Below are 27902 nucleotides of genomic sequence, written 5' to 3'. Positions count from 1 at the left end.
TACAAATAAAACACAATATTTTATCAGCCTATTTATAACAAAAGTTAGCCTATAAAGGTAGTCTATAAAATGTAGGCTATTTATTAATCAGGAAGACATAAAATAGCCTAAGGGGACACTAACATTTGACTGTGGTGAATGACTTGGCACGCCTATATTCTAAAAGAAAATTGACCATTTATTCATCAGATTATTTTATTTTTCAAGCCAAAAATGTTTATTTTGCCCTCATCAGTGCTCTAGCCTATTTAGACTTGAAACAGTTGACCTAAGAATGACTGACACCACCCAATAGGCTAGCAGTTGATCCCATAAGGACAAATTTGAGTCTAGCAGCGGCCTTTTTTTGAATGGTCAATACGTCGACGCACTTGACTTAAAAAACATTGGCTACATTTACCGAATCTCCCCTCCGCTCGGACCTTTACGAGAGGTTAGACTAGGCTACCCCATAGGCTACCTTACGCATGGGTCACGGTCGCAAAACCTTGATGCTCAATGTACATGGCCTTAACACCCCGTTTTCACCAGAAAATCAGGGAATGAGGTTGTTCTGATATCAACGGGCAATATTTGAATTACGGCTGCAAAGGCCAAAGACCTCAGGGAGAGATCCATTTATGTTAAATATCCATCAGTTGGTCCGTCTTAAGCCACAGCCTCCCAAGGCCGATATGTCTCAATATAGCCTACGCGATGTATTTTTAGTGTAGACCCTAGCCTAAACGGGAAATGGAATAACCTGTGAAGCCCATCATTTTATGGGAATTTCTGAAACATGTGACAAACAGTCTAGCACTCACCGTAAAAAATAGCGGTGGCCTTTTGACCAAAATATAGATCACAAGATGTGGATAAATTGTTGTTAATGTAGGCTAGGCAATCACTAGAATTTCGATTGGGACAACATAGGCTATGGATTAAAAGTCATTCGGTTGCTTATAAGGTCAAGTTTGACCCGTCACCCCTAGTCGAAGTTTTGACTGAACTGTTATGTTTCGTCTTTACATATATTTGCTGTAGTAGAGAAACACAGATTTAATGGCTCCTTCCTGGTAACTCCTATTTATGCCTTCGGGGAAGGACATGACGCCAGTTTGCGCACTGATTGACAAGCGCTCCGGCCTGCACACGTGCTTGCTATGGAGCGCTGTGGGAAAATGTGTAGTATGTCGCCTCCTGCCGGTGACCAACACACCTTGCATGTAATGCAGATTCATTGCACAAACCAATCAATATGCAGTACTTCTTTAGGTCCGTTTGTGGGCATGCATCTGTCATTTTCAGAAAGAGTAGTCTAATCTCGCCTAATGCAGTTCATTTGGATCTCTTAAGATACGAAATGACATGATTCCAGGTATTATGGGCATACCATCATTTCTTATGTATGCAATTATATGTAATATGACAGACAATGCAGAATTTCTACTTGCTAGTATGCTTACAGTGTCATTCTCATCTACAGTCGTCAAGACATCCAATGTATGACACTGAGGAATGCAGACATTAAAAATGCCCCAAATCACTTGAGAAAAAAACACCCGGCAGAGCAATGATCAGATTTATTGAGGAGTGTCTTGAGAATGGGGTGCATTACAGCACATGAACATGAGATTGACACTGGCTCCCACAACTGAATTCACAACAACTATGATGCATAGACAACAATGGATTACAATGTTCTACCTTTCACCAGATTGATGATGTTCATCACCTCATTATCATTTACATGCTCCTTCTCAAATGAAAACCACATTTCACTATCACCATGGGGGGTGGGGGTCAGTTCAATGCTCGTATTCAATGTGAACTTACTGTAACCTTTTATAAATTTACAATGCATATAGGGTTACAAAGTCAATTACTAAACAAGCCCGGAGCTCACCTACTGCTAAAAATGAGTTCAACTTTGAGTGAGAAGTTCTTAAGTCAAAGTTGAGAGGTTCAAATTTATGTATAAAGGCATTTTTTTTTTTTTTTTTTCACAAAGACCTTCTGGCAAATCCATTGCACCTGACATAGCTGAGGGTTTCATTTTTGTATGAGCTACATGTAAATGTAAATAATGTTTCAAGGGGTAGTGCAAGCTTTAAACTGTTCAACGTCCAATGGGATTACAAACACCAGCCAATGAACTCCAACAATTCGGGGTTCAATAATCCAACTTCAGACAGCCATCGGCAGAAGCAGCAAAACAGGTACAAGCTGTTAAAGTAGACTAGTAACGGGCAATGAACCCACAGCAATTAAAGTCAACATGTTAAAGGTTTGCTTGATCATTGAGCTTAAGGAGTAACATTCAATGATAAATCACAAAGTTAACATACACTATGTCTACACCAGAATAGCAGAGCAACCTCAATATTCTTTCGTTATATATATCCATTTTTAAAAAATAACATATATTCAATCTTTTGTTTTTAAAAAAGAAATATAAAATTAAACAATTCAGAGTAAAAAAAAAGGCACACCCCTCGCACAGTGTAAATATTTAGAACATTACGTAGCGTATTTTTAGGATTGCTTAGAATTGCAAATGAAAATGCCGAGGAAAACAAATACATCCACATACTTCACTTAACACTATGCCAAGACTACACCAGATTATAACTACGTAAAGAGAAACATGACCAAATCCTGTTGTTTTACGCAACATTCTCTCATTCTTTGATGTGCTGCAATGTTTCACAAAGCGTTAGAATTCCTTGAAAAGTTTTGCATTCCCATCAAGAGAATGGCACACATACTAACACTTGTTCTTATAATATTAAAACAAACAAATGTAAAAATATATATTATATTGTATTCTATAAGACAAAAAAAACCAAGCAAACAAACAAACAAACAAAAAACGCAACGGACCATATTTCTTTTCAACTCTCTAGACTATACTATAGTGATTTTATGCCAATATGGTATGTGGTCTACAACTCTATGAACTAATACACATAGTACAGTACCACTACTATTGCATTTGTCTTAGTTTTTTTTTCTGCAACCAGTTTCATTTGCATAAACAGTTTGGTGCGTTAGAATAAGTGCAAAGTATAACATTGTCATTTTTGGAGTCCATTTCAAATGGGCAAATCCATAAAATCTACACTCTGAGTGTAAGCCCTCATGACCACAGAGGGAGTTTAGTCTGACAATGTAAATCTCTTTCTCTGATATTCCCTTCTTACCTATTCCCAAATACAAAATATACTGAAATGTTGAACTTAAAATGAATATCACTTAGCTATTTCAATTCCACAGGCAAACAGCAACATGCTTGTTCATTTAAGATACACCATCTCAGCAATATATATTTATATATAAAAAGTAAACAAACGGAACATAATATAAAGCAGCTTTGACAATGCCAGTGAGGATGTCAAATACAGAAGAACTCACAAGAACACCACTCAACTTCCCACTCAACGATATCTAACATACAGGTATATATTTGACACATAACTACATTACATCATCCCACCCTTATAGTTTGAAGAAACTATAGTAATAATAATATTATTAATAATAATAATAATAATAACAATAATAATAACAATAATAATAAAACACAAGGGGAAAAAAATGTAAACGGCCCTGGGCTTGGAGTCCAAGGTGATGGGTGTGTGCCGGTTCCGTCCCCCTGGAGCAGAAGCTCCATTGCTGGGCTCGCGCTCTCCCCATCCAGCTCTGCTGAACACCACTCACAGTTCTAGCTCACGCCAGGTTAGGACATGATGGTGGTGATGAAGTCGTAGAACCTCTTGGAGTATTGCTCAGGGTTGACGGTTGAAATCTCTGCCCCAGACTGCATTGAGAGAGGTCAGTACAAATGGAAATTTAGTCGGGCACACCACCAGAAGTCAGCTACCTGTTTGTGAAATTGTTTAATGGTTAAATGCATACCACAATATTCCTTCTAGTTTGCCAGATGAACTATGGCATATTAACTCATACACTTGCTGCAGTTTCAGTATATTAAAGTAGTTAAAGTATATTATAAATGACCTGAATAAGGCACCTTACAGAGTGTGTAAGAAGTTAAACATCAATTCATCAAAGCAAGTTGATACACTATTCAATTGGTGCTTGTCACAATATTATTATCAAAATTTAATATAAATTTACCTCCTTTTCACTGTCAAAAGCATACAACAACTGACAATAAACAGCCATCTATGATCTAAGCATGCTGATCTTCTACTTATGATTAAGTGTTAGTAGAAGTGCAAGGAGTGCAAGGAGTGCTAGGCTATCTGCTTCACCAAGACCGGGTTGAATGAGAGCAACCCAGATACGACCGTCTCACCTCCCCGATTTACAACATACCGGGCTGACAGGTCAGCAAAACTTCTCTCAAAAGTCTAATTAGCTAGGGTACAGTAGATTTCATTGTTGCTATACCCAAATCCTTCAGCTTTCTATGATTCTGCTTGTTACCTTGCTAGATAGTGTTATCACAAGTTATTTAACCATGGAATGTATCACGTTTACACGTGTTGGCAAAATTAGATTTTAAGAAAATTTGATATTTTAGCGATAAAATCAGTTTAATTAGGCTAGGCTATATTGTTTTCAATCTAAATATCCTGACAGTAGGCCTACGCGACTTGAAGCTGGTGGTGTGCTGTGGTGTGCAACGCAAGGCAACACGATTAGAGCAGACCTTTTGTTGGATGACCCATTTCTATTCTATTTCTGTCATTCGCGATACTCTACTATTTTGAATGAGAAATATGATGCCTATAACTATGCATATGAAAGTGTTGCTTGCTACTCTCCTATCTACAATCTTCTGTTTCTGTGATCTGAAATCATCCACCACTGTCAGGTATGGGAGTTCAGACTGTCGCACCAAAAGGAAATTAGAGCGAGTTGTTACCAAAGCCTCTGACATACAGTAATTGGGTGTGAGCTCCCTACAGTCCATGTTGCGCTCCTCTGAGCGCAAACCATGCTCGATAAAATTGACTTGACTTGACTTGTGCTTCCAGATCATCAAAGATTCCTCTCACTAGAGTTGGGGGAAAATTGATTCTGTTCAGTGTCGCAATATTTTGTGCATGCAATTATATCGATACTAGTAGCTCAAAGTATTGCTTGACCTGCACCATGCCATGACAAAGTTGAACAATGTTATTTTCCTTGTTTTTTTGTAATGCCTTCGAATAATATGGGACACGTGAATAGCAATGTATCGCAGAATTGAGTTGCAATACTTGTTGTATGGCAATATGCTAAGAATCAGTGGTTTGATCTGGTTTGATCACTCACCCCATGCTTTACTGTTTTGGCTGCATGAGCGGCTTTCTTCTTTGCGTCATAAGGAGTGAGGATGTCAATCACTCCCATGAAGTAGACCTCTCGTTTAGGAGCATCTGATGAAAAGAGAGACATGATCTGTCTGAATAGTTGTAAGTCACACCACAATATTAACAATAGGACTGAGACATTACAAGCATGTTTCCAAACCCTCGCCCTACGCATAAACAACAAGTGTCCTATGAATATGAATACATGAATATTGGATATCATTCAAAACCACCTTAGATGTTTAGTCATGTCTGTTGAAACCATCAAGATATGCCATGAGATTACGGAGCACAGCTGCCATGTTGTTCCTCATAGAACAAGTGATTAACTTTTTCCATCAGTGTAGTTTTGAGACCGTTATAAACAAGACTACACTTGTTTATATGTCTACATATGTCTTGTTTATTAGACTACACTGTCAAGTTTCCACATTGACATTACTTTATCTACACATTCATGTGTAAAGACACCTTAAATATTTACCTTCCCTGCACTTAAACATTAATTGTGCTCTTTGAAAATCAAACAACTGAAAATTGGTGCTAAATCTTTTGTGGAACCTTGCCACTTTGTCCAATTTTTACGCATGAGGAAACCATTGCAGCATTTTGTCATCCAAAAGTAGTTTATCTCCATATAATGATCTCGGTAGAAAATGTTCAGAAGCTCTACAAATTTATCGAATTCAAGTAATTTAAGCTAAACACTGGATTTGAAAAGCCAAAAAGCCCAATGAATCACAGCATTTTCATTCAGTTACCTGTGCTTGGAATGAAACACAAATGACTCAAACTCAAGCTGGAGACTTGACACTCACTGTCATGACTCCGGATGGCGTACACATCGATGGTGGGGTCAAACTCGCCGGGCCCCAGGGGCTTGTTGCTGTCCAAGGTGTTGCTGGGGCTGTCTGGGGGGGTGCCCGTGGCCCCGCCATCACTCTCCGCCCCCTCCTCCTCCCCGGCGTCGTTGTCCTCGCTCTCCTCCTCGGGCTGCTCCTGCTCCCCTCGCTCCACGTCATGGATGCCCACCAGCAGGCTGTAGTCCATCAGCTTCAGCTGGGACAGAAACTGCACAGCGGAGGACAGAGAGAGACAGAGAGAGACAGACAGGGAGGAGAATGAGGTGCCGTTAGGACCAAAGGGAGAAGAGTTGTAGAAGAGTGTAGTTGTGTGGAAGAAGGCAAAAATGAGGGAAGGAAGGAGAACGTTATTTCATGCCAACGAAATCAGAAAGCGGAAGTATGCCAAAAGAATTCTAATGTCACTTGGGAGTGAAAGCAAACCTCAACATCGTTCTTTAGCTTCTCCAGAAACATTTTTTTGCTTTCCTCGTCAATGTAGATCTTCTGGCCATCGTTGATGAAGTCATTGTCTTTGTATGTAGGGAGCTCCTTAGTCTGGACATAAACAGAATAATGCAAAGCATACACAAACATCTGTTTTTGAATACATTTTTCATCACTTCTATTAATTAAACAATCCGTATCTGTGCTGATAAATTAAAATATATTGTTGATTTACACTACTATATGTTGTTGACTAAAAAGATGACTTATCTGACACACATTGGTTAACCTTAAAATGAAAACATATAAAACTCAATACACTCATAATGTTACGTAAACCAAATGTGCACTAGAACACATTCAGGTTATAGACCATGAAAGATGCTGGTGAGATCATTGGATGAGAGCTACGTTATCCGCTCCCAACACCCAGTCACGTTTGTGTCACATTTGTAGGTAGCTGAACAGAGACACTGTGCAGGGGACAGAAACAGTTTCATTAGTGGCCCCTGGCCCCACATTGTACAGTAGCTCTACAGCTGCCAATTAACAGGCCGCATGGCTTCCAAACACACTTCCAAGCAGTCTACTTTGTCTGCTGTGCTGTCCTCTTCAAATAAATCTCCACTACTCGTTAGTCTCTAAAGCCCAACAGCTGTCAAAGCGAGGAAGGGAGATCCCTGACTCCCTCCAGGAGAGAGTCAGGCCAGCCTGGAGACTCCAGACACATTTCAGTTGCGTCTATTGTGGACTAAAGGTAAGGCAGCTATGAGGCCTGAGCCCAGGCTAGAAGCGTCAAGTCTGCTGGGGTGGGGGGTCGGGTGGGATGGGGGGGTGGGGGGGGGGATGGGGGGATGGGGGCACACGTCCTGCCGGCGGGTCCTTACGTGTTTGATGGCACAGTAAAATCGCGTGGCGATCCGGATGGTTTGCAGCTTTTGGCTCATGCGAGACTTGGGCGCGGGCGGAGCACCCTCCTCGGTTTGGCGTGGTTGCTAAGGAAGTTGGGGGAGAAGCAGCAAGCCTGGTTCATTATCAACTCACAACCTCGGGGGCCTGTGCTGCCTGGAATCCCATAATATGGAAAATGATAGGACCGAATATAAACAGCTAGGGGTGCATCTCAGTGAAAATAATTCACCAATGGTTGTTACCAGTACTTTCAAAGAGAATTCAACATTTGTATGTAAATAAATATCCATTAGTTTAATCATGACTACACTGTGATTTTAAGTTGGAAATACTGTGTTTGTGGTAAAAAAATATATTCCAGAAAGCACAAGCTTGAATAGCCAATTTCAGCATTGGCTTCTTGCAAATCAGAAAGCTTAAAATGACAGTGGGTATAATATAACATTATCGTACACGATACTAATCACTATGTAATGCATTTCATAGTTCTACATTTGTTTAACATGGTAGACATTAATGTTTAGTGAGTTTTAATTGTTCGTTACTCTTAAATAATGTCTTGCATAGGCCTACATGATCACTCGCTTCCAACACTATACTGTAGTACAGTCAGTTTGCAATAAGTGTCTTCTTGTGAAATGAAATATTAGCATTATCGACCTAATCGATATTAGCATTATCGACCTAATCGACATTTAGCACCATGTCTCAAACTTCAACAGACTGCAATATACATGCAGAGTTGTTAATGATCACCTTTGCACCCTCACTGCCATTTTGAAGTTATTTGAAATAAGTATTTTTATCTATGATAATTCATGAAAACTACATCATGAACAAAAACATGTATGGCTAAGCATTATGAGTAGAAATGTCATGCTTGGAAGCAGAATATACACAGACCAGAAAACAAGGAACCAAAAGCAGAGTTGATCATTTTGCACCAACATTAAAAGTAAAACATGTAACAGTATTATTATTATTTCAAGCAATACAGATAGCTGTATGTAACACAATAAGACAACAGAAGAAGAACATGATGACTGAATCTTTGAGTGTAAACTTCAACAGACCTCAGTTCTAAATTCTACATTTAGCTGTTCATATGTCTTAATGCCTGGTCTGTCTATCAATCATATCAATATCTAGGGGTACATAAACAGGGGGATTCTCAATCATATCAAAAGGGTAACATGCAACATTTGGGGAAACAGATGCACATGCATTTCATACACATGCCCATACATGATGCATGTATGAGAGAAACACTTAAACATTTCTATGCTTCTGAGTAAGAGAAATAACAAGTTAATTGTTGAAGGACCTTTACTACTTATATGTGTGCTGCTCTAACTGTGGACAACAATATAGACAAAAATATTCTTGCATTTCAATAATTGTCTTTGACATACTGTAGATCATGAAGACACTCTAAAAGGACATTTTCTTGTGAGTTTTAACATGAGAACTCATCCTGAAAAAGCGATATACAGCGCCCTCTACATTCACATTATTTGGGAGATTCTTCTTATTTTCAAAATGATTTATTTTCTAACTCTTCTATGACATCCCATAACATTGGAAATAAAAGGTGAGGATTTGAGACCATTCCCCTTTACAGAATCTCTCAAAATCGTCAAAATCTGGGGACTGAGATAACCCTGTCAGAAGACTCGGCATGTGTTTCTCTCCATTCATTCTTGCAAAACCCACCTTGAGTGTGTGTTGGCAAATGGCTCTTACTTAAGCCGACCATAGACCATAATTCAAGTCCCACTAGCATTAAGCCACACCAGACAGCCATTTACATGTGTCACTTAATGACAAAAAAAGCCCTTTTCCCGACAATCTATTAGCATGGAGGTTACGTCTGATGTTTGTTTTTAGACTTGGTGACCCCAAGATGCATTTATTTCAGTAACTATCCAGCGGGGAGAATATGTTACCTGTCTTACCATCCTCCTCACGTAAGGGTAAAATAAACATGTGTCCCTTTCCATGCCTTTTTTTTAACACCTCTTTTTACTGTTTACTGTTTCCGAGGGGTAGCAATAAATGTAGAGGGTGCTGTATGATCATTTGTAGATGTAATTCCCACAGTATAACAGAACGAGGGTAACAAATCATCCAATATGTGCAGCTGCGGAGAGCTTTAGTAGAGGGCATACACAAAATACATGAAATGTCCCACTGCATAGTCACACACCTACTGCCTTCCTGTGTCAGATATCATGTACTAGGTACTCCGTTCATTTACAAATATTACCAACATAGCAAGTGTAAACCAGAAGTAAGGCCAGGATAAAAACAAATGAAACCAATGACGGAAACGAAAGGCAAAGGAGGAGGACCACAACAAGAGAATGATCACATGATCAACTGTGTTCTTCTGCGTGATGTTGTTATCACAGGAATGGAACAGGGGGTTAAGGGGTGCCCTCCCAAAACAGATCTCTCACTGGCCACATCAACAAAAGCAGACATGCAATGGATCTCACATGCAAGTTTCATGCCCTATATCTGAAGTGTTCCCAGATGCATACATGCAACATAAGCTGCCTCTGTCAGTCACAAATTCATTTTGGTCAATTTTTTGCAAAAAAAAAAAAAAAATGTACCTTTTCCTTCTCACTAGCCTCTCTGGACACAGTAGATCCCTAAAGAAAGAAAAGAAACAGATCACTTGGGAATAATTCATTGCAGTTTTATGGCCATGGAATATTGTTGATTTTTAGAATACAGGATTCACTATATCAAGGGAATCAATCAGCACTGTCGTTACAATATATTGGTGCTGCATCCCCGATTTCCTTTACCTTGAGGTCGTATTTTTTGTAGACAGCCAGGCGGTGGCTGAACACGTTGCGCGTGACGATCATGTACGTCTCGTCACCGTCCACTGTGAGGCGGTACATGCCCAGGAACTGAGGGAGCAGTGTGTTGCCATGGCACTCCACAATGTACTAGAAAGGATGCAGACACACACCGAGACAGGCAGGCACACACACACACACACACACACACACACACACACACACACACACACACACACACACACACACACACACACACACACACACACACAGAAACATACACACAGAGAACATGACTAAGTGACCCCTGAGATGGAAATTGCCCAGCAGCCTGCAGCAAGATGCCCGCCAAGCGCCGAGCCTGTGCGCGTCCTCTCACCTGGTGGTACTTCTTGAGGATGTTGTGCATCTCGGCTACGTCCTCGCTGGTGATGATCTTGATGACGTACCTCTTGTTGTAGGACGTGTGGAAGCGAGCGCCGCTGCGGCCCTGAGCATCGCTGGGGATGGGAGCGCTCCGAGTCAGAGAGTTCTGCCAAGGGTGGGGGGGAGAGTGGAGGGCAGAGGAATGGTGTGTGTGCGTGTGTGTGTGTGTGTGTGTGTGTGAGTGTGTGTGTGTGTGTGCGTGTGTGTGCGTGTGTGGGTGGGTGGGTGTGGGTGGGTGGGTGTGGGTAGGTGGGTGTGGGTAGATGTGTGGGTTGGGTGTGTGTGTGTGTGTGTGTGTGGGTAGATGTGTGGGTTGGGTATGTGGGTGGGGGGTGGGGGGTGAGTGAGGAGTGAGAGTAAAGGAAAGATGGAGATTATTCAAAATCATATTCCTGCCTGACATCATGAGCAAAAACCAAGAGTATTAGCCATCACATGAATAGATTTATGTAAATGCCCCCGAGCAAGAGCTTAATAATCGGCAAGGCCACCAGAGTGTTGTTATCCCGCAGCTCTGGAACACAGATGGATTAAAGGTTACTGCCGCGGAGGCGCAGTGGGACATGCCATGGTGTGTGTCCTGAGGAATTCTGGGAGAGGAGCCAAGGCCACCGTACATGTTCTGTTTGGGCATCTGGCTACGAATTTGGGGATTCATTTGCTGTCCACCTGCACAGCCCAAGCGGCAGACTGGGTCTAATGTTGCACACATTACACATAGCATCTGACTGTAATGCTATTATGAAAGACGAGACATAATCCGTCCTATTTCGGGATAATCTGCAAAGGTAAAAGTTATGGTTTACCCCTGCGGGACAAATGCCAGGTGTCACAAGCAAACACCTCAGGATGAAGCAGTGCAGCCATCGCTCCTCTGTGCAGAGCGGTTACCCTGGCAGCCCACGCACTTGAGGAGACTGGGAGCTTAGCTGATAAACGACAAGCTGACACTCCTTTTCTCTGTGTGGCTCAGGCTGATGAAAGCTCTCCTGCTTCAAGGCTGCTGCTGCTCTCCTTTGATTTAGACGTACTAGCGTGTGTGTGTGTGTGTGTGTGTGTGTGTGTGTGTGTGTGTGTGTGTGTGAAAGACTGTGTCTTTCTTTCTGTATTTTTCCATGCATGCTTTTCTTTGATTTTGAAGAATTTTGCTTATGTGTGTGTGTGTGTGTGTGTGTGTGTGTGTGTGTGTGTGTGTGTGTGTGTGTGTGTGTGTGACAAAGTATGACAGTATATGGGTAGGACTGCATCTCTTCTTTATTTTTCCTGGTGTACTTTTCCTTTTTAGTAGAATAGTAGATTTTAATAGATTTAGTAGAATTGTGCTTATATTTGAATGTGTGTGTGTGTGTGTGTGTGTGTGTGTGTGTGTGTGTGTGTCTGTGTCAAAGACAGAAAGTAAATGAGTAAGACTGTCTTTCCTTCATTGTTTTTCCTTGTGTTCTTTTTCTTCTGATTTAGAAGATTTAATTACTATTATAAATTATTATTATAGTACGACGTGTGTGTGTGTGTGTGTGTGTGTGTGCGTGTGTGTGTGTGTGTGTGTGTGTGTGTGTGTGTGTGTGTGTGTGTGTGTGTGTTTTGTTTCGATCTGTGTTTTTCAAAAAAGAAGGAATAAGCAAATCAAGCCTACCTGGAACTCCTGGTCATCAATAGAGAATCTCTCCCTGAGATTCCGGAAGACAAGCGGACAGTACTCCTTGAATTTGAAATGGCTTGGCATGTTTTCCCTTGGGTTTTCAACATCACAAAAACATCCATCACAATTTGCACATGATGTCACAAAATACTAAGTACAGGAAAACTGAAAATCTGTTACGCTAACGTCAAACTGTTTACAATACATTGCATAGTCTGGACATAACTCACTACCTCACTCACTCAATACTCACCTGACACAAATTTATTTAAGAAATGTGTGATATCAGATTCTACTTTCTTTTTCAATTCTAAATTGAAGGGGAAAACTGTGATGGGATGGGTTTCTCACTTGTTGAAGAGGTGGTTGTCCACCTTGATCTTCGAGTTGGCTTTGAAATCATCAGGCATCAGCATGATGGGAATCTGGATGTGACTGAGTTCATTAATCTACAGAGAAAGAGAGAGAGAGGAGAGAAAAAGAGAGAAAAGAGCAGAGCCAACATGTTTACCACCTGACCATATAACAAATGCAGTTGTGCTCAGGTTTATGAACCCATGCTAAAGTTGCCAAAAAGAGGAATAATAATAAAAAAAAACAATCTTCATTGTGAATGAATAATGTATCGTAAATAAATAAATGTTCTTGAAGGCCTGTTATTTCATGGATCCAGGATACTATGCATCCTGATAAAGTTCCCTTGGCCTTTGGAATTAAAATAGCCCCACATCATCACATACCCTTAACCATACCTAAAGATTGGCATTGTTTTATTTCAGTTAGCCTAATAGCTGTCTCGATTTGCATTAAGAGATTATCGGAAAGTACCCCATGCCAATCTCTAGGTATGGTGAAGAAAATAACCGTTAAGTTGCTGCACAAGTTCATGGTTATTTCTAGTTCTGCTCCACATCTGACAAATACCTCAAAATGATGTCTTGGTAATGCAACAGTTTCAGGCCTTGTGCTCAACAGTTATTTCCTGTCATAACGGCTAAACTGTCTCTGTCTCTGAATATATAGGTGATGACAAAATGCTGCTTTCAACTAGCAGACAGCAAAGATTTACTGTCAGCAGACTAGGAGGTGCACTGTTGGCTCAGGGTCAAAAACTACCTTCCATTTCCATCCAATATTTCAACACACAGGCAAAAAACAGCTAACACAATGTGCACGGATCAATGACAAAGTCCTTAGTGGCCAGGCAAGGAGTAAATATATCCCACCATAAACAAAATGGCTTCAACAAAAAGGTCAAACCCCACTGAAAATGTCACACATACGCAGAACTGAATCTTCTCATTTGCCAAGACTGATATTGTCTGAATGACCTCTGATAAGGTTGACTGCTCACTCCGGTCCATCTGGCACACACAAACACCGGTCGAGCAAGCAGTGCATTTCCCCACCGGAGACTTTGGTATCCAGCCTGCCCGTATGACATGCTCTCCATCAAACATCCCTAATACAAACACAAACACACACACGCACACGCACACACGCACGCACACACACACACACACACACACACACACACGCACACGCACACACGTTCATGTGATGTGCTATTTCTGCACTTCTTCCTGTATCCTCCATCTGTCTGCGGCACCAGGGGGCTCACTCTCATCTGTGAAGTAGCCACTCCACCAGCCCTGGCTCTTATGGCCGTCTTAACACTGCAAACTGCTGCTGCTGGAGCTGACGCAGCTACAGATTATTCTCACTTCCTGGACAGCTTTCATACAGGCTGTATGAAGGGCCAGCGTTTTTTTTTTTTTTTTTATGTCTTCTTTGGGGAATATGACTAAGGCTTCCAACCTAGAGGTGACTGTATACCCAGAGTTCTGAGCATGCTTTTAAAGGCAAACTGTAGCCTAGTTGTGAATAACAAACAAAATCTGAAAGTGTTGTTAATTCAAATTTCAACAGCAGTAATTCACAGCGCAACACTGAACACAGATCCTACTGTGTGTGGGGGTTAATGCCAACACTAATGTTGCAGTGAGGTGTATACACAGATAACAAGGTATAGTAGGTCAGATTTAATCCACTCAAAATTCTATATTTACTTCCATTAAATTGCAGTGACAGACTATCTATTTGTTTTACTGAACCAAGGACAGAAAACAGATAGATATTACAGATAGATAGACTAGACTAAAGATAGATATCCTACTAAATAACTGACAATATAGATAGATAGAAAGATAGAAGTTGAACCTACACATCTGCATCTAACCAGAATACGAAACCAGAACTCATAAAAAGAAAATGACACAAACCTAACTCATCTCTTCCACAATCTGGCTCCTCTAAATGCACTGCTAAGCTTAATGTTTCCCTCGGCCTCCAGGATGGGGGCCAGCCAGCTATCAGAGGGGATGTCATTAGTTTCAATATGAAAAGTGGCAGTGGAGGCAATAAAACGGTAGTAGCAACGGCAGCAATCATCAAAGAACTGCAGCCGTAAGAATATACTGCCAATGGGGTGTATTATCAGTTTGCAAAGGTAAGTGGCAAAGTAGGCAGTAACGTTAGGAATCCTTTATCAATGCAATTGGCTAGGCGGGACCAATGATTTCAAAGTTAACATAGAGTCTATGCCCATTAGAATGCTACGATTGGAACCATCACAGACCCTTTTCCCGAAGTGAATGAGAACAAAAAGGCATAGCAAATACATACCCTGCCTTAGTGTCTTTGCTTACTCACACGATCAATGCATACCAATCGATTACAAAACAGTAAAAAACCTATACTCTCATCTAATTAGCCATCTCACCCCAGAAGATACCTCCTCACTTTATTTGAGGCCATCCATCATCGCCCGTCGTCATCAGCATCTTCCTCTGCGTCTCACCTATAGCCTGACTTACGAGCCGCTCAAGGGACTCGTGGTTCTGGCGGCGGTCCCGAGAAATGATTCAGAGGGTACGGTCTTCTGACACGCTCCAGATTTGCTGTGCAGCAGACACAGTATGGGATAGTTAGTCTTTCACCTAACTGCTCACATCAGGCCCACACGCACAAATTGCTGTAGAGTCATTTCCCATCCCTTAGCGCTAACGCAGCCTCTATGAATGTGAAGAGGAGCACTCCAAATTTAATATACTCTCTCATCTCAGGGAGAATTACGCATTCCTTACAGCAAATAGAAGCTTTTTGAATCTTAAGACATATCTGCTCCAACTCTATCTGGCCTGTGGTGTCCAATGTCAAACGAAGTCTATACACACACAACACAACCCACACAAAAATGGTTAAAAATCTAATTAAATATCTGGCCATAGTCACACTGGTTTCCCTTTGCATTCAGCGTGCTCCCTACAGCTCTAATAAAAACACCCACATACTGGCATAATCTCACATCAGGGAACACATTAACACAAGACAATAACACAAAACTGCAGACAGAGGGAAGGAGTCTGGCAGCAGTGCAGCAGGAGAACCATGAACAGACCAGCAGCGTCTCTGGGAGGCCCGGCCTTTAAACAGATAGAGAGGGTGGCTGCGCACAGTGATTACATTTGCTGCTCAATTATAATGGAGACCACCGAAAGTCAAAGATGACAAATGTTCCACTGGGGTATATTTTTAGATTGTATGATAGAAGGTGAACGTCAGCACAGGAGGTACTTTGCATTTGTATGAGACGATTTTGTTCAAGAATGGCAAGCTCTGCTGCAAAGCTAACATTATTGAAGTCATCAAGGGTTTTGAATTGACTGATGGCTGAAGTGTGGTAAGACGTAGTTAGAAAATTGATGCGTTTAAGAGCAGAAGTGAACTGTGATTTTGGTGGTGTTGAGGAGTAGGTCATTGTGAGAGCTTCTACTTCCTGGATATCCATTTAAAAAGCACAAGTCTCTGATTAGAACTTTGCTCTACATACAGTGTTCATCCAAAATGTATCCAAAAGCAATACAATTAAATTCATATGGGCATTTATTTATATATTAGTATCATTGATTTTATTCAAATAAACTGAGGGTTTAAAATAGCTAGATAACAAATAGAGACATCTTCTCAGACCGTATAAGGCTACAAACTCAGGTCCTGTTGAACAGACATGTGGTGTCTGTGCAAATTAATTGTCTTGTATAATGTCACAGTTCCGCAACGAGACCATCATAATTAACCCATTTATAGAGAGACTCAAGTGTCTCATTTGTTGGCTGACACCACCTCATCTTTGCGCTACAGGGGAAATTGAACTGTGGAGTGCAAAGGAGTTAGACTGGTCTTTGTCAGCCCATTTTTTTTTTTTATATATAATGTTTTGATGTGACGTTCCAAATTAGCATTGATCACTTCTCAGAGTGATGCTGTTTTAGAAGTGCCTGTGAGGTTTTGTACAGAATTAAATGTATATTAATATTGAGTGAGAGGATGAATCAGAGCCAACAGCTCCACCCCCTCTTGGCTGTTTGAAGCAGGGCCTGCCATCTCTGATTATGTCAGTGAGCAGGGAAGCTGGACCAAGCACATATACACATACACACACACGAGCGCGCGCACACACATGCACACACACACACACACGCACACACACACACGCATGCACTCACATACACACACACACACCAAGGCCCACAGGGAGCGGTATTCAAGCTGCAGCTGCTTAGGCTGAGACAGAAGAGGACAATCCAGGGTCAACCTTTTTCTCTAGCCCTCTCCCTGATTCTGTCCATCTCTCTCTTTCTCTTTCTCTAACACACACACACACACACAGAAAAAGAGAGAGTCCTTTCCATAGAACATTTTAACATTCATTGCAGCTACCTGAACATTTATGCAATCATTGCAGACACACAGAAATGAGTCAGCTCTTCATTTCAAGAGTAGCTGTCTTTCAACTCAGTGCTCTGGGCACTCTATTCTTCAGCCTGTACCACAGTGCTGTGCTGTGCCCATTAAAATAATCCAACTCCCCGGATATCCACACATACTGAACGCTGACTACTGTACATGTCAGGCAAAATTCTCTGTCAGCTGAATCCAAATCCCATGTAATAGTCTAAATCCTGTCTGCATGATTTCTGCATGAGTGGGTAAATGTTCATGCACTAGTTCCCTTTTGGTCGCAGAAAGGTTATGCAATCAACATACAATGTGGTCTGAATGAAGCGATTGAAATCAAGCAGACTGGAAAGGCACAGAGCGGCCAGCGACACCATCAGAGTGGAGCACCATCCTAAACAACCATCAGCGCGTTCAGCAGGAGATGGCTCTGCACCTGCTGCCCATATGGACCAACCCGCCATCTCCCACAGGCTGTGTCGTCAAAACAAACAGACGGAAACCACAACACTTATGTCCATCAAATGCAGGCACACCACAACAGAGTCACTTTTGCCGATTATCTTTTGACAAATGAGTTATTAGAAAGCATCAGAGCAGCAGATCTGTGATCATGAATAATGTAGCACAGTCTTTCGGATTTCAGTCAAGTATCAACACTCCAAATGACCACACATCAAGAGTTCGCGAGAAACTGCAGCACGTTTCTACAGGTTTTCCTCCTCTTGTTCCTTTAGAGGTTGCCTAGGGCTGCCTTTGGTCACCAGACAGCCTTTCCATATTCTCATCCTTTCCAGAACGCAGTTGCCCTTGACTCACCACCACATGCTCCCATTCTCTCCAAGAAAAACAAAGAAAATCTGTGCCAATACTCCAGCTATTCTCCATCAGAATGCAGCAGCCATCTGTTAGGTGCACACACAGGTTCCATCCCTTTGCTGATTTCCTGCCTATCCACACACAACTTTTTTGAGGCCTTTGAGGCCTGCACTTTCAAACTATTTTCAGGTCCTCAACCCCCATGGGTACTGCTCTTTCTATGGATCTTCAGCGCAGGTTGGGTTGGCTTGTAATTAGGGCAATTCATCAGCATTCATAGGTCACATTAAAAAAAAATAAAAGTGGATGAAAAGTGGAGACAAATGAAAGACAAATGAGAGTCATGGATGTGGATAGGAAAAGCGGAGGATGTACAAAACTGGCTTTAAATGAAAAGGTAATGGCAGAGAGCAGAGATAACAAAGCCCACCGTCAGCATAGATAAGATGAACAGCAATCGGATCCGGGCCTGATATTGATTACATGGTTTCCAGCTGTAGCACTGTTGGAGCAACACAACCAACAGGATAATCTACGGCCCTGCCATCTGGGAGTATCCAGCTGTTTTTTTTAACAGACAGCACTAACACTTCTAGTAGTAGTAGTGCTAGTAGTAGTAGTAGGTGGCTAGTAGTTGCAATAATTATAATAATAATTATAATAATACCAGTAATAAATATAAATATAATGTCAATATTGTTGTTAACATGCATAAAATGCAAATGCGAGGGCATCTGTGCGCTGGTCTGGTCAATTAGCAGTGAGTGCACTCCCGAGAGGTCTGAAGCGATCCTCCTCACCCCCTCCAGGTTGGAAAAGGAGGGAGGATGACTCAGCCCGTCCTCTCTGCACACACGGTGCACTAATCCCCTCCAACTGGTCTAAAAGGAGCGGCTAGCCCACTGGGGAGAACAGCCAAGGCTGGCAGAGCACAATCAATCTGAAGGGGACGGGGGGAGCAGAAAAAAAATCTGTCCGTTTTAGCAGAACGGAGATTTAATCCGCCCAATGGAAACCCAAACTCGACATGCCCTGTCCTTAGATTAAGGTTGGAGGATAGAACATGAAGTATTATTGTTTTGGGGTTGTTTGGATGGAAAAATTACTTCTCGTTGTCTGTTATGATACGAAACTGTACGGCTACAGTATGATATAGAATAGGTGAAGATAAGCACAAATGACATCTACAGTACATATAATTTAGAAACAAACGAAGGCGAAGAAGAAGCTATACAGTGTTAGCTTTAGATGATTCCAGCAGGCTAAGAAAGAGCACTGTTGTCATAAATGCATCTTGCAGTTAATGAGATTAATCTTGCAAACTCCAATGAGTCGTGAGTAAATATAATCACTTAAAATTAGGCCTGATGCTGGTCTGGTGCTTGTAAAAATTTAATTAGCAAGGCATTAATGCAATCGTATGACTGGTGATGAAACACTTGTGTTCCTCCTTGCCACATGGTTGCAAACGTTACTTTTAAATTCACATAATACATTATATAGCTTGCTTACATTTGAATTATAACGCTGCATACTGAGAACTGTTTAAAAAACCTTCATGCCTCCCACCCTAGGACAAAGAAATTGCAATTCATTGCTGCTGTGATTTGCTGCTTGAACTCTAATAATAAGGTATATAATAAGGTAATCACCTATTGCTAAACACATAATGTAGTCTATGTTTCTCTCTGCCACCGTGGCACATTGTTTAGCTTTGTTGGACGCCCTCTCTATCTAGATGCAGCAGGTTCGTGGATGCCTCTCAGCCCCATATTCCTCCAGCAACACAGGGGAAGTGGGGTGGTAGTGTCAAAAACAAGGTCCTTCCTGGCAAACTCTATTGCTCAAATTCCAACCCTCAATTTCATCAAACTGAATAATTCTGATGAACCAACACACAAAGTCTCACCGGCAGGGAGGAGAGGCAGTCCCCACTGCACCACACAGTCAAGGATTTTTGAGAGGACTTGTGGTCATTTTTTCAAATTTTTTTTGTTGAGGGAGATTTAAGATCTAAGATCAGCTCGCACTGCATGTTCTCAGAGCCTGTATTTCAGAGCCTCGGTGCTTCAGTTGTGCCTTCAGGTCTGTTTTCACTCTCCCAGACCGCAGTCAGCAGTTCATTACCGAAGTCAATACTTCTGATGTGTGAGTGGGCGCTGTGCTCTCCCAGTGCTCAAAGGCAGACAAAAAGATCCATCCTCAAGCTTTCTTTCTCAGAGACTGTAATTTTGTGTGTCACTACTACGTTGGTAACTGGACTGACTACAAAAATCTGCTTGCCTGACTGCATGATACCCTGTGGGCCTTGCTGTGCATGACCTCTGGATTGCTTAGTAAAATTATCTAAACTTCACTACAGTTCACTACATCTGTCTGGTCCCTGCAGATGAGTCAATTTTGTAGTTTCATCTGTTGCAACTTGAAAACGCATTATGAATAAACTTAAAAAGCATTATAAACAACACTTTGATTTGATTCAGAGAGAGCAGTGGTCCTAGCTTTCTTTACTTGAAAGCTACCTGCCTGGTATCACCGCTCATGAATAAACGTAAAAAGCATTATAAACAACACTTTGATTTGATTCAGAGAGAGCAGTGTTCCTAGCTTTCATTACTCGAAAGCTACCTGCCTGGTATCACCCCTCATTTTCATCTCACTGAGATACTAGTCTGGCTCGTCTCAATGTATTCACATTTCCCTCGAGAGGGGAAGACATCAGTTTCGAAAATCGAAAGTGGCTGTGCTAAATGATAGTAGCAATGACTGCAAACATAAAAAGAAAACCTGCAGTCGGATGAATGTGTACTTTTATACAGCAAAGGTAAATACATTTCCTGACTGCCAATGTGGTTTATTATCAGTTTGTAAAGGTTAAAAAAAGTAAGAAGTAACGTTAGAAATTCCTGATCAATATGATTGGTTAGACAGGAGTCAGGACCAATGATTTCAGAGTTAACACAAAGTACATGCCTATTACGATGCTAGGGTTGGAAGCCATTCCCAATGGAGAGTGCCCAGGCTCTCTTCAAAAAGTGGAACAAAAGCCAGTTTGATGGAATTAGAGCCCATACGGTAAATCGGTTTGCTGATATTGTCGGACGATATTAGCTATTTGCCGATCTATGGGTATCGGTGTTTATAATAGCTGACAATTAGTTCTAAATTAAGTAGTTATTTGAGGTTTTTGAAATCCTCAAATATCAAATTCAGTATCTGTCTTTAGGTTCAGGCACTAGGTGAAACCTAGAAACCTTGAAAAGCATTAGTGAAAGTCTGATTCTTCCAAATCACAACAATTTACAAGCACCATTCCCACAACAGGGAACAGTGTTGGACAGTCTTGAACATGGTGGATGTGTTCTGAAAGAGGTGAGCCAGTCAAGGACACAGGATGACCGTGAGCAGTCTGCTGACAGTGGCCTTTCTGGTCTGCTGCCATTGGGTCAGTGGCTGACTCACTGTAATGCTGCTTTGAGATCAATCCTGCTCATTCTCCCCCCGGGTATATTTGCATCACTTATTTACAAATAGGAAAGTGAATGGGCTCTGCTTCTAAATTGGTGGTTGATGGATTTGTGCTGGTGCAGAGAGCACTAGTTTGTAAGCACTTGCACTTTTAAATCAATACATCGCTAGATCCAAGAAGTGCTTTGTGTGTTATACAAATGGGCCTTTAGGCCTACTGGTCTTTTATAGTGCTTTGCCATCTTGATGGCAAACCAGCTAACCTGTCTTTTTTTATCAGGTGCATCAATTAGTGATCTTATGGAAATGTGAATATACACAGTATGCTATTGTAACACCTAACTGGGCCTTAATCCAATTTTTAGAGAGCACAACACTGTTGACCATTTAAACAGTGTTCGATAGATTGTTCCAGTGGTTTAATAGCTTGAGGAAAACAGATGACTATTGGATCATCAAAATGAGTACGGCTGTGTCCTCTCTGTGCACTCATGCCTCAACAATCACTGCAATCCCCCTTTATGTGTAAACCCATGAGCTGCATTTGAATCTACTCTGAGATGTGATAAGGGTTAAGAATATCACCAGCTCTCAAGGAAGACCAGATGCTTTCTTAAGCCGCCTCATCTGTGGGGGTTATACCTAGCTAGTAGCCAAGCACTGTAGTAATATGTCAGTTAGATTGAATCTCAACAGACCTACAATGCCAGCTGCATTCTATAATCAGTTTGAACAACGTTGAACAATGAAACATCTGCAATGCTTAATATACGACTGGTTCAAGAAGTAGGCATGCAGCGTTTTCTTTAACTTCATGAAGGGAGATGTTTTTTATGGTATGGGATGTGGGAGTGGAGAAAACTGCAGGGGCACTAAACTAGGCTAAGGTAGGATAAAGTGCAGTTCAGTAAGTAATTGCAAGCTTTATGTCTTTTATAACGAGACATTTTGGGAAAATCTATTCAACATCAGGAAAATCTGAGTGCATGGCCATTCTAAACAATTAACTATTTCCACCTTAGCTGATAAAAAAAAGTCCACTTCAACTCAATTTTGGTAAAATATGAATAATACAATGTCATCAGCATGTGAGTGACTGTATAAATAGACAATGAACCGATTCTGATGTCATGGTGTACAATTATTTTGAAACAAAAGGTTTTTTTTTTTTAATTATTATTATTTCCAGAAAAGTAACACTTTTTAGGATCAATAGGGACTTGGGCTTGAGTCGGATTTAAAAGAAATTACTTGGACTAGACTCGAACACTAGGGACTCGAGATTGGACTCTAATTTTTGGTTTAGTGACTGGACTACAATACTAGTACAAGGTCAGATGTAAGTTAACTGTATTTCAAACAAACAATCCACTATCCACTCTAACTAATCACAAAAGCTGCAGCTAATCGTGCCGCTCGCAACTCTGTGCAATGGTTAAGTTTGACTTCACAACTATGAGTTTTAATTCATGTCATCTTTCTTGTGTGACAGACAGTGAAGGTCACCCAACAGGAGTGCTGAGCTTCTTATGCACTAAGCATACTCACCAATCAGAAGTGGCCCAACTCAGTGACATTTTCATAACTATGTCACTAATCAAATCGCAATCTGTCAGAAAAATTGCAATTACATATTTTCTCCAAATCAACAAAGTGGATAAAAGACTACAACTTAAAATAGGCTCAATTTTTTTTCCAATTTTGAGTGTGTACAGTATGTGTGTGTCTGAGATATTGATCTCTCCTGCTTCCTGTCCGTGTATGCTGGAACCAATCACAAACGACCTTATCCACCAGACGCACCCAGATCATCCGTCTAGATTGGTTGAAGGACTATCCAAATGCATACAGAATAATTTGAACTATGCCTATTGAGCATGCCTCTTGTGCAGTAGAAATACAGAGCAGACTCCCCAGGCTAATGTTCAATCTTAAAAGATTGAGCTAAGTCTGGTGATAGCCAGACTAACAAATCCCACCATGCCCTTGAAACAGCTTGTACATCTCTACTCATCCCCTGCTTGTAGCATGGAGCTTCAGTATGAGTGTCGAAACGGTCTGAAACCATGAATTTACAGAGCGCCACAATGGTAAACTCTAAAATTGCAGTAGGCCTAATTCAGCCAAGGTTGCCAAGTTCATACATAAGAATAATAATTTGCTTTCTTGTACAACGTTAGAAATGGTAAGATAATACAAACTTGGATCCTTGGGAAAACTACTTTAAAAAATGATTTGGGAAACCCCACAAGTGAGTCAGAATTGGGCCCCATCTAAACCAAAGTCGGTGGAATGGGTGATCTTGCTGCTCATGAGCCCATCTCATTAATAATTTGTATGGTAGGAGCAGGCTTCACTCAGTCTCTTAGGTTTGTTTTTGAGAGTGCTAGTCTGCTAGACCAAACTTATATGTTTACTAAGAAAAGGAAAAAAGGTCGCACTTTGCATTTAAACGTGTTTTTATTGCACGTTTAAATGCAAAGTGCAACCTTTTTTCCCATCTCATTAATAGGCATATAGGCCAAATTCACAAAGAGTTTCCATAACATCAGATTTTCCCAGGTATTCAAGAGTGAAAAATCTTTCACAGACAGTCTATGGGTCATGCATTCCTTCCCATCACTGAACACTCAAGAAAGAAACAACCACAACAAGAAATAAACTACAAAACAAAAAAGAAAGCTCACTACATACGACAGTAAAATGCACCATGCATGAGCACATGAATGAACAACGTGTAGGCCTATCTGCTTCAATCTAAAGGAGTTCATAAACTCTCCCAGTTGCATCTCAAAGCCGGCATAAAATACCCTACACTTTCTCTTTCTTGAGAGCGTTTAACTACTAGACAACTCCATCATTAACTCAAAAGTCAATGGGCTGCTGAGAGTTGCAATTGTAACCTGTGTCTGCATCTATATGAGCCAAGCCTTTCAATCCTTTCCCACAAAACTTTGCTTGAGCAAAGATGTGAAATACTATCAGATTGATTACGCAACAAATAATCGAGGAATGGACCCACATTCAGACATTCCGACACCAAAGGTAGGGAACCATCACTTTCTTTTGCTTCTCTTTACCATGCTGGTAAACGCCTATTTGGTGCTCATGGTTTCTGTAAAATGCACTGAACAATTTAATTGTAGACAATAGACAATAACCAATCTCACAATGTACAACATGTCCATATTTAAACATTTAGGAACTCTTAACACTGTCTGCCTTTCTTCAGTGGGAAATGTGTGTTTGAAGCAGTGCTGCCAACGTTGACTTTTGTGTGTGTGATTTACAGGCTAAAACTTCCGTACAAACCAGACAAGGCTCCAACTCAGACACGCCTTTTTTTGTCCAAACCAGTAGCCACTCCAGGCTCGTAAAAGGAGCCTGCATCTAACTGGGACCCGGCGTTAAATCTAGTTTTTACGGTACATTAATTAGCCTAACATGGTCTCTTGTTCCTTGTAATATGGCTTAATAACTTTTCTGTCTTCTTTCCTTTGTTACTCACTGTAATCTAGCTTTCCAGTATAGCTGACATGAACCTGGAATAGCCATGATAGCAATACATTCAATACAAGCACATCCAAACTTTAATGTGCTGCTGTGGCCTTATGTTATCTCATATGTAGGCTAATGTTTGTGTAGGGAAAATGGCATGAGCTCTGTCTGCCAATTCTATGTAAAAGTATTGTTTAAAAAGATGGTTGCTGCATTATTTGTGTACTGTATATGACATTTATTTACTTGATCACACTGAAGCTTATGACCTAATCTAAGACTAAGAGTGTACTTGTTACCCTATAAAAAATATGATAAAGAAAAAAATGTTCATTATCAATGAGGCATAAGGGCCGTCACCTCAGTGCCCAGGGACCGATGATGGTGCGTAGTAGCCTAATAAATAACCTAAGTATGAATTGATTGACTTTGGTTTAAAGTGACAACCATTTCAACTTCAAAGCTTACCGTAGTAGGCTATGGTTTGGACTAAATGGCTGGACTACTTTCTTAAGCTGGACTTTTCCACATCTGGATATTTGTGATTAAATTAATCTTGATGTAGGCTACTGCTATTACTTATACCCTAAAACAGCAAGAAAGGCCATGTGTAATTTCCAATGCATTTGATTTATCTAGCCTGTTTCCTGAAATAGAAAGCAGTAGACTTACAGAAACCCGAACAAAACAAGAAAACAAGGACCACAAACACTCTCTGGTCCGTGCCTAGGACATACTGTTAGTAGACTAGACATGAATAGCACAGCATCTTGGGAATCAGATTCAAGTTTGTGCCATAAAGAGTGCACAAAGTCCCTGTGGACCAATTAAACATACCTGGGAAACACATCTAGTTCTTTCCTTTAATTAACTGGTCCAATCTATAATAACAATAATAATCCTTAATAAAAGAAATTGCATCATTCAGAAACTCTAAGGCCACGTTGCAAGCGCCAACAGATTGTGGTCTCCAGGCATCAGTGCCACAGCCTCAACAATTCTCCACAATGCTTTCGGCACTGGTAAGCTGACATTACTACAGTACATGAACTGACAAAACTCACATTTACTGGAGGCGTTGTAGTTTAATCAGTGTAGCGACAACGATGGTGTTATTACTAATGGTCAGTTATAGTGACAGTGTATTTGCCATTTGAAAACATCAGGACGAACGTCCATACCACATGTGGTTTTGCGTTGACAGATAAATTGCTGTAACGTTAGTCAGCTAATCAAGAGCCAGCTGGCCACACCACTGCAAAGTGTCACTCCTGAGGTCAACCCAAAAAAACTACTGTTTAACATTCCCATTAGGCATGTTTATGTTATGTTTTCATACAACATTATATTCTGCAATAAAGATATGACAAGCCGGCTAGCTTCCCAGTTAGCAAAAGAACACAAATACCTCTAATGTTACTCACCGAATGGTTTACACCCCACATTAGTACGCTGAGGAGCGGGTCACTGGCGCGAAATAATTTCACCTTTTGAGCCACGAAGTGTTTCTTCTTCGTTTTGGTTTTACTGGCAATTGATGCAGCAAGGCTGCTAGCGGCAGAAGCCATGTTTGGTTCAGCTGTTAGATTGTTAATTAACGAATGAATTTACAGTAGAATTCTGAAAAAGCTGACGAACTAATGTTAGCTATGTTGGCTAACTGTGACAGTCCAAGCTGCACATCAAATAAAGTGTCCGATAGAAGTGATGTGTCGCCCCGTTCTTCAAATCTTCAAGTCCATGCATTCCTCTTCAAATGAGTAGACACATATCCAAATGCAGGTGATATCACAGGGTTCCACTTGGATGGCTCGTGGCAAAGTCTTTCCCGTTACAATGAAACGTCAAATAATAGAATCAGGTAGTCAACGTTTGACAATGTAAACTGTCATTGACACAAGCTTGAAGGTTATCGTTCGTTAGCAATCTGTGCGGCTAGCACGTCTTCATTCCATCTTATAAATTTGATTTCGGCAATAATCACACAATGAGAATCACTGCGATATGAAATTAACATAGAGTAGAGTAATGTAAAGCAAACGCATCATAGAAGCAGTTTGCACGTTTTACGATGAACTGCCTGAAAAAAGATGCATCACCTTTAAGGTTATTATATGCGCTTATGTATCTATTTCACGACGACCGTATTAAAAAAGACTACAGAACAATGCAACAATGTGTTAAAACATTTTCTCGTTCAATATTAGTCTATAATTCAAATGCTATCCGACTTTCTTCATCGAATGGCTTCGCTAGAAAGCTGCAGCATACTGCCCCATTGAATCTGTTCGAATGCTGGATTGATGCTGCAGCTGGAAAAGACCGCTCAATGCACGAGAATGGCTTTGCGCCGCACGTTGACATATTAGTTTTATGTTTGGTATAGAATTATTGCCCCGTACCTCTTGCTCGGTAGGCTAAATAAAAGAGGGGCTACAGTCATTTTCCGTTCAAACTTAAACCAGGGTAAATACACCAATCATTGGGTTTAACCAAATCAATTTATTATTTAAAATAATAATAATAAAAACTGTGATAATGAATGCATTGTAGTCTATCCTTGTCATTGCTATGGTCTGTTTGCAGTAGAACATAAGCCTACACAAATGAGGTTGTCGGTGACTCCAATCAAAAATAGAAAAGAGGAAACACATTAGATAGTATAGACGTGGGTGTTAAATCCCAAATCTCAGTAATTTCTGGGTTTCTATGTCGAAGTAATAGGCCTAAGTAATAGCCTATTCTGTAGCCTAGATTTTAGAGGGTCAGACACACAGTTCATAAGAGTTAGGCCTTTAGGCTATAGCCTAGTCTGAGAATAATTCTACAGTAGGCTACTATGTAAAGAAAGTTCGCATGGTCTTTAATGTAGCATCTGGTCTCTGATTCAAAGTCCCTGTAGGCTAAACCAAATTGGGAGATTTGCTGGTTAGAA

At 40.9% G+C, this 27902-nt stretch overlaps 1 protein-coding gene across 2 annotated transcripts; it reads right to left on the bottom strand.

The window, feature by feature from the left end:
- Positions 1-1545: 1545 nt before the first annotated feature.
- Positions 1546-27255, bottom strand: pip4k2ab (phosphatidylinositol-5-phosphate 4-kinase, type II, alpha b). Of its 2 annotated transcripts, XM_062529275.1 has the most exons (11): positions 26392-27255; positions 12734-12831; positions 12377-12473; positions 10697-10849; positions 10321-10467; positions 10123-10161; positions 7480-7587; positions 6590-6703; positions 6122-6374; positions 5266-5369; positions 1546-3799 (listed from the first exon to the last, which is right to left on the bottom strand). In XM_062529275.1, the coding sequence occupies exons 1-11, from the start codon at positions 26533-26535 to the stop codon at positions 3719-3721; spliced, it is 1338 nt and encodes a 445-aa protein (XP_062385259.1). In that variant the 5' UTR covers positions 26536-27255; the 3' UTR covers positions 1546-3718. The 2 variants fall into 2 exon arrangements, with proteins under 2 accessions (XP_062385259.1, XP_062385266.1); XM_062529282.1 differs by lacking the exon at positions 7480-7587.
- Between the last annotated feature and the right edge of the window lie 647 nt (positions 27256-27902).

This window comes from Sardina pilchardus, chromosome 2 (assembly GCF_963854185.1).
Source record: "Sardina pilchardus chromosome 2, fSarPil1.1, whole genome shotgun sequence".
Classification (NCBI taxonomy): Eukaryota; Metazoa; Chordata; class Actinopteri; order Clupeiformes; family Clupeidae; genus Sardina; species Sardina pilchardus.
Note: the sequence above shows the minus strand (reverse complement) of the source record. Positions and strands in the feature narration are given on the sequence as shown.